At 38.3% G+C, this 10,025-nt stretch overlaps 1 protein-coding gene across 7 annotated transcripts in view; it reads right to left on the bottom strand.

Annotated features, from left to right (window-relative positions):
* Positions 1-10,025, bottom strand: part of SGIP1 (SH3-domain GRB2-like (endophilin) interacting protein 1) — a 225,268-nt gene that overhangs the window by 107,112 nt on the left and 108,131 nt on the right. For 3 of the 7 annotated variants that reach the window (XM_011936852.1, XM_011936850.1, XM_011936849.1), the window contains 2 exons: positions 8,047-8,071; positions 1,315-1,371 (listed from right to left, as the gene is read on the bottom strand). In XM_011936852.1, coding sequence (XP_011792242.1) covers positions 1,315-1,371; positions 8,047-8,071 — 82 coding nt within the window. Of the gene's footprint in view, positions 1-1,314; positions 1,372-5,124; positions 5,197-6,965; positions 7,050-8,046; positions 8,072-10,025 lie in introns of all 7 variants that reach the window. The other 4 variants (XM_011936848.1, XM_011936847.1, XM_011936846.1 and 1 more) reach the window with 3 other exon arrangements.

The raw sequence follows: 10,025 nt of genomic DNA, 5'->3' as shown, positions 1-10,025 counted from the left end.
TTCTTTCTTTCTTTCTTTCTTTCTTTCTTTCTTTCTTTCTTTCTTTCTTTCTTTCTTTCTTTCTTTCTTTCTTTCTTTCTTTCTTTCTCTCTTTCTTTCTTTTGACAAAGTCTCTCTGTTTCGCTCAGGCTGGAGTGCACTGGTGCAATCTCAGCTCACTGCAACCTCCGCCTCCCGGGTTCAAGCGATTCTCCTGTGTCAACCTCCCATATTTGACTTCTTTTTAGATTCTGCATATAAGCAAGATCATACAGTTTTTTTCTTTCTGTGTCTGCAACTCACCATTTTTTTGAGCATTTATTGTGGTCTTCCTCTTTTCCTCCTTTTTCAGTTCTCAGAGGTGCTTTTTTTTTTTTTTTTTTTTTTTTTTTTTAATACAAGTGTATTGAGGTCACTTACCTGCTAAAAACCTGCCCCTGGCTTCTCACTGCATTTAGAATAAAAGCCAATGCCTCTGTGTAGCCAATAAGACCCAACAGTGCTGGCTCCTGCCCCTCTCTCTAGCCTCGCATTTGTAATTATCTTCCATTGATCCCCTCTCAGCCACATGTTCTCTCCTTCCCAATGTTTGTGATTTGGGTGCTGCAAGCCCTATCTCATTTCAGAGACCTCATTAATGCTATTCCCTCTGCCTGCAATTCTCTTCCCCTAAATGTTCAGCCAGTTAGCCTCTCTATATATGTTAGGCCTTTGCTCAGAGGTCACATCCTCCCTGAAGCCTTTCCTGCCAAAATCAGGTTGACTTACCCCTATTCTCAAAGCTTCTAAGAAGTAGAATCAGGGTTGAAACACCCAGATTTAATATTAGAATAGCATTTTTGGAAAAAATACTATAGGCTAGGCAGGTTACTGAAATGTTTTGCAAATAATTAGCTCATTGAATCCTTGCAACAATGACAGCGTTCATAGACTTCTTTTTTGCTACCCGGTAAATAACTTCTCCAAGGCCACACACAGCTGATATGTGTAGGGGCTACATCAGGGGTGTCCAATCTTTTGGCTTCCCTAGGCCACACTGGAAGAAGAAAAATTATCTTGGGTCACACATAAAATACACTAATGTTAACAATAGCTGCTCAGCTAAAATAAATAAATAAATCACAAAATATTTCATAAAGTTAGACAAGCTTGCACAAGATCTTAAACTCAGTTCTGACAGACTTTATTGCTCTTAGCCCCATCCTAACTAAGCTAGGGACTTCCTAATGACATGATGAGCATTTCACTTATTTCTAAGTCCTATTATAAGAATACCTCAACTCATTTTTAAGCTGTAAAATACTTAATAAAGAGAAACAATCTTCTGATACTCACATATCTTTCCCAATCAATTTCCGCATAAAATCCATTTGGCGCCCCATTGCTTTTCTTCTGTAATAAAGTTGAAAATGAATTTAGAAGGAAAATATTTGAATAAAAACAAAGGAACAAAGAACATTTAACTCTTATCTGCATTTAGCAAGAGCTATCAAACTCCAGCACTGGAAAGACATATTAGAACAGCTTATTAAGGAGCCACATTTGTGTAATGGAATGGTAAATCTAGCTGCCGTGACACTGCATAAAAAGGCGTACATACTTATTTCACAAAAGATTGTAGGATACTGAGGCACAGAAATATTAACGATGAACTGTTCAAATTTTATTCAATTACTGAAGAATTAGCAGCACCTTTATTATAATTGAATCCTCTAAACCTACAGGAGATATAGCTGTGTATATATGTATTTTAAATGGAAACATTTTTACCTCCATGCTGCTATTATATACAATTAGTTACAATATATCCAAAGAGTACTCATCCAAGTCATTATTTAATCTTTTAGCATTTTAGCCCTGACTCAATGTTTTTGTAACTACTCCCTTGATAAAACATAGAGGAAGTCAGCTCCACATCAGTTCATTCAGCGCCTAGTTATTAAAAATAATGTTTTTTTAAATGACTTTTCTTATCAAATTTTAAAAATAGAATTTGAGGATTAATGGTGGATTTTTGTCATTCATGTGATCTGTGCCTCCATGAGCACGCATCATTGCAAGTTAACTGGATGTCAGTGCTACTCTCTTCTGATTATCTTAAAGTTTTCTTTGTCCCCTAGTACAGCCATGACACATGACCACAAGCACTTGAGCAAAGATGTGGCATCACCCAAATAGATATTGCCAAGATTTTCTATGTCTTGTGAGCAAAGGACAAACACAAATCATGTTGGTAATGGAGGGTTCATTCAACATTCTTATATTTAGCACATGGGACAAGGGTATGTCACTGCACATAGCAGATCTCAGAACAACACACATCAAATGGTGATGCATGAGGCTTGGACACAGGACCTCTAATTTTGCAATAAGAAATAAAGGCCACTTGAACTGCAATGTAAACAACTAATACCCAATTTGACAAATAGGTGGAGAAATAAGCTTTTTATGTGTGCACATAGGATCACTAGATAACCCAGAACAATCATCATCATTGAATAACAGTGAATGTTGACTAGGCATTCTATGGACTAGCAAGGCTTTGGCAAGGGTAAATAATGCACAAGAAATAGATAATGTGTCCATGCCCTCTGTCTTCCAATATACTACCACTGCACTAAAATTTACAATTGTAAGAACTGGGCCATGCCTTGCCTCCACAGACCAGCATCCATGGACATAAGGTCTGTGACCATTTCCCTCTCTGTCCCACTCCTGACACAGATTATTTGTATGCAGACTACATCATTTTAATCTTCCCATATAATTGCCTTCATTGAATCAGTGCTTCGGTGGTATTTCTTCTACTTTGAACAAAGGTCTTTGTAAAACCTGTCATATCAACTCTACCTATGTATACCTTACAAAGCTACTGTTGAGAACTGGTCCATTACATAATGTGCCACTTAATACAAATGATTCTCTCATTTGGGTATAGACAGGGCTCCTATTTTCTCTTTAGCATATTTACTTTCTCTTTTAATTCCTGCTTTACCAATCTGTTTGTATATGACTTCTTTGCAAAGTGCTCCACTCCTTCTTAGAAAGCATATAAAACAAACAAGTTCAATATAGACATTTAATTTATACTGATAGGAGATCAAAAGGACTAAGCAGATTCCAGAGAAGTAAACTCATGAATTTTGTGATCTAGGATTGTTATCCAAAACCACAGATTAGATAAATTACTGAGTTCAAAATTTTCAAAGTTCTACAGTTTGCGTCCATGATAATCTCATCTTTGTAACTAAGGCCCTTAAAAACCAAGATGGCTTATATGTACAGCTAAACAGTTTATATATATATACACACACACACACATATTTGTTGTGTACATATACATACACACATATATACATACATACACATACATACACATGCGTATATAAACACACACAGATACCTACACACACACACACACAGATAAATATATATATATGTATATTTGTTTTTCTTTCCTTCCTGACAACATATATCTAATATTGTAGAAAGAAAGGTGAGTTCTAAATCTGACGATCTAGGCAGAGTGAAAATTTCCCAGTTTGCATGAAAACCAAAGGAAGGTTCAGATAAAGGGGAAGCAAAACTTGTAGAAATTTTTTCTTCAAAAATAGGGACACTTTAACAACAAATACTAAAAACAAACAACAAATCATAACAATACATTATTTTTCGTAGACATTCAACACACACACACACACACACGCACACACACACATACGGCTTTATTAGAGGAATTTGGTCTCAGTTATGCCACTGGATTATTACAAATATCTTTGGTTTTCCAAGTGGAAATTATCAAGTTAAAGCTAAGTCAGAGCCTGGATGGAATTCTTCTGGCCCAAACCCAAGAAAGAAACAATTCTTTGTTGGTTTAACCATTGAGAAATGTGCAAATGTAGTACTAGTAATAGTGAAGATGATGAGTCTACTGATTTTCAAATGGAAAACTTTCACGAAGAAGAAGCAAGGAAGAATATCAGTTATATGGGGAAACACCACTTAAAAACCAGGCTTAATAGTGAAAGAAGTATCAGTTATTTACCAACATATATACAATGATTTTTCTCTTGGAATTGTAATTATATACATTTTTACCTCTTCCTTCTTTTTGTATGTTTTAAAATTCAAAAATCCTACCTTTAGCATAAGTAACTTTTATAACTTGAATATGACTATTATTTAAAGATAATTGAGGCTCACAGTGATGCTAACCATGTCTTCATAGGTATTTTACTTTGGTTAGCATATATTATCTGTTCTTAGATAATATGATGGGCTAAATAGATAAATATAGTGACAGTTATGTTCAGTCACACACTCATCAAAGTTCTCAATTTCCACTGGGAATGCCTCTGGTTTTCAAGGTCAGCTCATGGCCAGGTAATGATCCTTGGGTGGGGCATGTTAAAGGTACATGATGTACTGCCTAAATATTATCTTTTCTCCACTGAGGTAGACTTGACTCACTTTGTAAATAATTCTATAGAACAACACTGCCCAATAGAAATACCTGTGAAGATGGCAATGTTCTACCTGTGTGCTATCCACGATGGCGGCCACTAGCCACAAGTGGCTATGAAGTACTTGAAATGTGTCAAGTGCAACCAAGGAACTGAATTTTAATTAAATAGTCACATGTGGCTACCATAATGTACAATACAGCCATAGGTACCACAGAGTTTGGGCTAGGGTCAGCATCCCTGACTCAATGTTCTTTGGTCAAATGCACTGGTTCCTACAGATCAAGCTTCTGCCAAATTCCTGATGCTATTGAGATAGTGCTTATCCTAAGAAATGACTACTCAGTTTATGTGGTGATGTTTCTATTATAGCCAAAGGCTTCTTTATACATAGTCGATTCTTTTTAAAATTTGAATTCCTGTCCTTTGTCGATGAAACAGGAAACACACATCTTTTATGTGTGATTACTCTTTAAAAGTACTTTCAGATGTCAGTCCATAAAGTCTATATGGTTAATTTAAAAATTGGCCCCAGATATTCAAGAAGTAATTTGGAAATACCTAAGAGGTTTCTTAGATGGAGTAAACTAAAACTACTGTGTTTTCCAAATTTTAAATTGGGATTTTACTCACTGTTTTTAATAACCCTTTGGAAGTTTTAAACTAAAATCTGTTTCCTTACCGAAACTTTTTTTCCTCCTTCACGCGCACACTCTGCTTTGCTATTGTAGGGTGGTTCGTGTGGGCTGGGCTGCTGGAATTGATTGTTTTCATGTAGAAAAAAGTGGTTAAAAGATCTGCTTGTTCTTCAAGACACATATAAAGAATTACATGGAGTCAGCAAACATACCATAGAAGAAACCATCTCTAGGCCAAATCATACGGCGTACCAATCTTGGCAGGGTTCCTTAAGCAAAGAGTGGACTTTGGGGCCCATAATGAGGCTCTATTCAGCAGGCCAGCTTGGTTAGGCCAAGAGAAGAAGGGAGGAGGAAGAAGATGTGTCCCAGGCACTAGGGACCATGTGGATCTATTTCTCATACTGCCAGCATTTAATTTACACGTAGAGAACAGGCACAAGGACACACAAGAAGAGACGGAATAAAAATGTTTTTATTTCTAACCTAAGTGGGAAAAGTTCAGTTTAGCCTGGATCAAAGCCTTCCTGCGGGTCACCAATACACACACAGCACACACAGCTGACAGCTCCAAATCTATGCCCTTTCCTGCACACCTGTTCAGGGTGATAAAAAATGACCTTCTCACAGCAAGGGCTATGATCCTGATGCTCCAAGTTTATGTGTGGAGGGAAACTGGAACTGCTTAGAAAAAAGTTAGCTTGTCCTGCACAAATTAGAGTTTGTGTCTAGGTTAGGATGCATTGTCACACTTGGACACCATGACAGACAGCTCTGCCAGTGACAGGTACATTCAGCCAGTGGGGAGCAAGGCCCACCTTCATGCATGCAGCCCTGCCGCGAAGCCTCTATAGGTTAAACCTCAGAAGCACTGTCACCAGAGATGAGCTTCGTTGGATTTTGAGAAACTGGCATTAAATAAACAACAGTACCTTAAAGTTTATGTTCACCAAGTGGTTTATAAACATTAGGTAGGTGTACCACCACCTGTAGTTTGTGGAACTACATTAATGAAACCACACATTTCAACACTTGACATTCAAAAGGCAATAATGTGAAAGCCATATCAGTTAAGCAAAAGTGGACTGGGTCTATAGAAACAGGGGCTGAAGAAATCAGTCTGAGTTTGAAGGACAATCAGGTTGGTATCTCTGAGAATGAATGCAGATAGAAACTCAGATAGCACTGGTTTCCAAGATTCAGTGACCATAGTAAACGTGGAAAACTTGGAGAACATTTCTAAATGGTAAAAGCAGCAGCTGGCTAATAATGTCCAATTACCTATAAAGCCTGTTTCTGAGGAAGTGCATTTATTTTGAATGTAGCCTTTTCCGGAACAGGTCTGTGTTATTTTCTAAGAAATCAAAATTAACTAATTTATCTTTCCTAATAATCACGATCAGTGATATTTATGGCATTTCTAATTAAGTAACCAAGTGGGCACGACTGCTAATAAAGAATTTCATATGATTTGGAATGGTGAAGGGCTTGGGGAACTCAGGCATGAAGCCCTGCCCTGGGGGGATGCATCCCCAGAATGACTGCTGGGTTCATTAATGCAGCACATACTCATCATTGCCTGCCACGTGTCAGCTGCTGTACCAGGTACCAGGGTGCACATTCTACCAGAGATTTAAACTGGTGCTGTTCAGAACACAGAGAATAGTGAGGCAGCAAGGGGCCTTAGAGACAATGAGCAGGGGTTCGGAGAAAGAAAATAAGGACAAGACTGAGAGTGGCACAGGTAGAAACAGCAATCCAGTCTGGGAGCAGCGAGGATAGAAAGCAGAGTAGCTAACAGAGCTTTGCAAGGTCAGAGGGGACCAGAGAACCCAGGGAGGGGACCAAGCCAGAAGCAAAGAAGAGACACAGAAGCAGAGAGTACCTGAGACAGAGTTAACGAGAGGGCTCTGAGCCAGAAGCAAGAGGTGAGGAGAAGCTGAGTCTTCTGGGTCTTTTTTTTCCCCTGCTGAATAGAGCCTTGATTATAGTGTTACCCAATGTCTGATAAATTTCAGTCTATTTTCTTAACATTTCATGGTGAGAACCACACGAAAGCAAAAGGCACCCCAAAGCTAAGAACCTTGAGTCAAGTGTGGAAGAAAAATTCCTGCTGTAGCTGCAATTAACACCCCAGTTTAGGTATAATATTGTGAAGGGCGATTTAAGAAATTTTTTAACCATCAGGTTTATTTTAGTTCCCACTCCAGCCCAATGAGCCTAATGTAAGTCCATTTTTTTTTTTTTCAGTAACAGCTGTTCTTTTGAACCTTCTGAATAGGCATCTGATTTAGATTTGAAGGAAGTCATTTTAGGAGTCGGTGCAGACTCCCATAAGCACAACTCGGATAAATCTAAGCCCATGCACCATGGACTTCTTTAAAAAGCAAGAATTCTGGCGGCCAGCAAGGAGTCACAGCTAACTGTTAGATCTAAACCCAGTGGACACATTTTCCTCTTTCAGACTGTAAATTCAGGCTTAAGTGGTTTTCAAGACCATCTCCTACTTTTGAATTTAATATAGAAAATGTATCTGCAGCACAACTACTAAAGGGGAAAAGCTTCTTTCAATTTTCTTGGATCTCAGCTTCATTACAACTTTGTGGCCTCTGTTGGAGAAAAACATTCTCCCATAATGAACTTTTACATCATTAAATTGGAAATGAAATAACAGTTGATGGGAGCAGCCCCTGCATGAACTGTCTGGCTTGCGACCCACCATCTGTTTGCCTGCCTGCTCTGGGGCAGGGTTTTAGGTAAATGCCATAAATAAGTCTAGCTTGACCAAGACTACATTTATGTCCCATGCAATTAATGTAGAAAATTACAATAGTAAGAGGTCTAAAAAGTCATTCAAGGTATTTTTTTCCCTACAGGAAAAAAAAAAAAAAATGGGGCTTTGAGAAATTTAAACACAGCATATATTGAAGCACAAACTCAGTAAAAATGGTTATTTAAATACTTACAATTCCATCTCTATCTGGTGAACCTCTGTAACAAAAAGAAATTGATAGCTATTATGCTAAGGAATCATTCTTGTCACATAGACTAAAGTACAACAGTAAGAACTATTAACCACTACCCTCCCCTTCCCCAGCATTCCCGCCCTGGTAAACCTGGCTAATGAAAACTAAATCAAAACAAATTGGTTGAGTGATATTTAAGTGTGGGGTATGTGTATGTGGGAAGGGAATTTTCATTAAAAAATTGCAGCCCAAAGCCACAAGTGGGTAGGGTAGTGCCTTGGTTCATTTTTGAGAGGAGAGTTTATTAAAGAGACTCCACTCTAGCTGGTTCCATTTAAAACTATCCCACTCTAGCTGGCTCCATTTAAAACTATCATGAGGCAAGTAAACCAATGTGCTGTCTCACCTGTGTATTTTTAAGAGATGGGGTCTTGCTATGTTGCGCAGGCTGGAGTGCAGTGGCTATTCACAGGCACAATCAAAAGCATACTACAGCCTTGAACTGCTGGGCTCCTGTGAACCTCTGCCCCAGCCTCTTGAGAAGCTGGGACTGCAGGTGAGAATCACTGAGCCCAGCCCTTTTATCTTTTCTTCTGTGAATGGTCCTGAATTGCCCCCTACATGAGAAAGCTTCTGTGGTATTTTGCAACTTTATTTTGAGAATTGGTACTTTCCTCTGTATTTCTATGTTTACCTCTCCTTCCATTATAGAAGAGCAGGAAATGGAGAACAACATTTTGCTAAATGGCTCCTTCTGATGACTAAAGCCCAGGGCAGCTATTCTATGGTGGCACTATGCTGCAGTGGTCAAGAGCAAGGGCTTTTGAGTAAGATGAAGCTGGGTATCCAAACAGTTCTGTGATCTTGAACACTTAACCTCTCTAAGCCAGTTTAAATAAGGTAATATAGAGAGAACTTACAATAGTTCCTGACACATGGTATTCAAAACTGTGAGTTGCTTATAATTCCTTTTCTCTTCCAAGATGTCTCTTCACTAGGAACACGAAAGTGCCCACTTGCAGCCACACTGGATTTTAGAGTATTAGAGGTATTTTGGAAAACTGGATTAGAGGAGCAGATGGAGAAACTAGAAGGCAGCCACTGTAATTTTATAACTTCCCATTTTAATTCAGTTTTTAAGAGGCTAAAAAATTACAGGGATACTTATTATGTTTGGAAAGGGACCTGCATTATTTTGAAGAAAACCTTAATAATTGCCTAAGGTGAACTGTGATATCTTGAGGAGTTTGGCGTGGGGTTGGAATCATTCTTCAGAAGGTGCAATCAGGTAAGAGAATTATTGCTTAATGACAGGGAGCCAGTGAGGAGAGAGAGAGAGAGAGAGACAGAGAGAGAGAGAAGTGCAGAGAGTTGGTGGGATGCCATCTGGACTCCAAAGTGTGATTCCCTTTCCCCACCAACATCCCTTCAAAATTAGCGGAATATTTTACTTGGATTATAATACACTTGACAGAGTGCATATTTTTCATAACTAGTGAGTTCTGCGTCCACAGAGATGCAGAGGTGACTCAGTGATAGAGGGGCAAGAAACAGAGAACATCCTGATATTGAAAGACCATGGGAATTGACAGAAATCTTGAGACTTTTGGACATTACCTGGATGTGGAAATTAACCAGTTTGAAAAAATTTTATTTAAAATAGAACAATAGGAAGAATCTTAGCTGGCAAAAGTACTTGTAATGAGCCAGGTGATTGGTTAGAACCAAAGGATAAAAATAATGAAAATATGTTCATCACAGAGAGAATGAAACAGGTGAGTAAATCCAGTAGGTTATCATGGTCATACTAAGCCCAGGCTAGTAGGAGAGCACTGAGAATGGGTACCAATCCATACTCATCAAAGCCAATTCTCTTTTTCATATCTATATACTCAGTCCTTTCTTTCTTTCTTTCTTTCTTTCTTTCTTTCTTTCTTTCTTTCTTTCTTTCTTTCTTTCTTTCTTTCTTTCTTTCTTTC

The sequence above is a fragment of the Colobus angolensis genome, unplaced genomic scaffold (genome assembly GCF_000951035.1).
Source record: "Colobus angolensis palliatus isolate OR3802 unplaced genomic scaffold, Cang.pa_1.0 Scaffold158, whole genome shotgun sequence".
Lineage (NCBI taxonomy): Eukaryota > Metazoa > Chordata > Mammalia > Primates > Cercopithecidae > Colobus > Colobus angolensis.
Note: the sequence above shows the minus strand (reverse complement) of the source record. Positions and strands in the feature narration are given on the sequence as shown.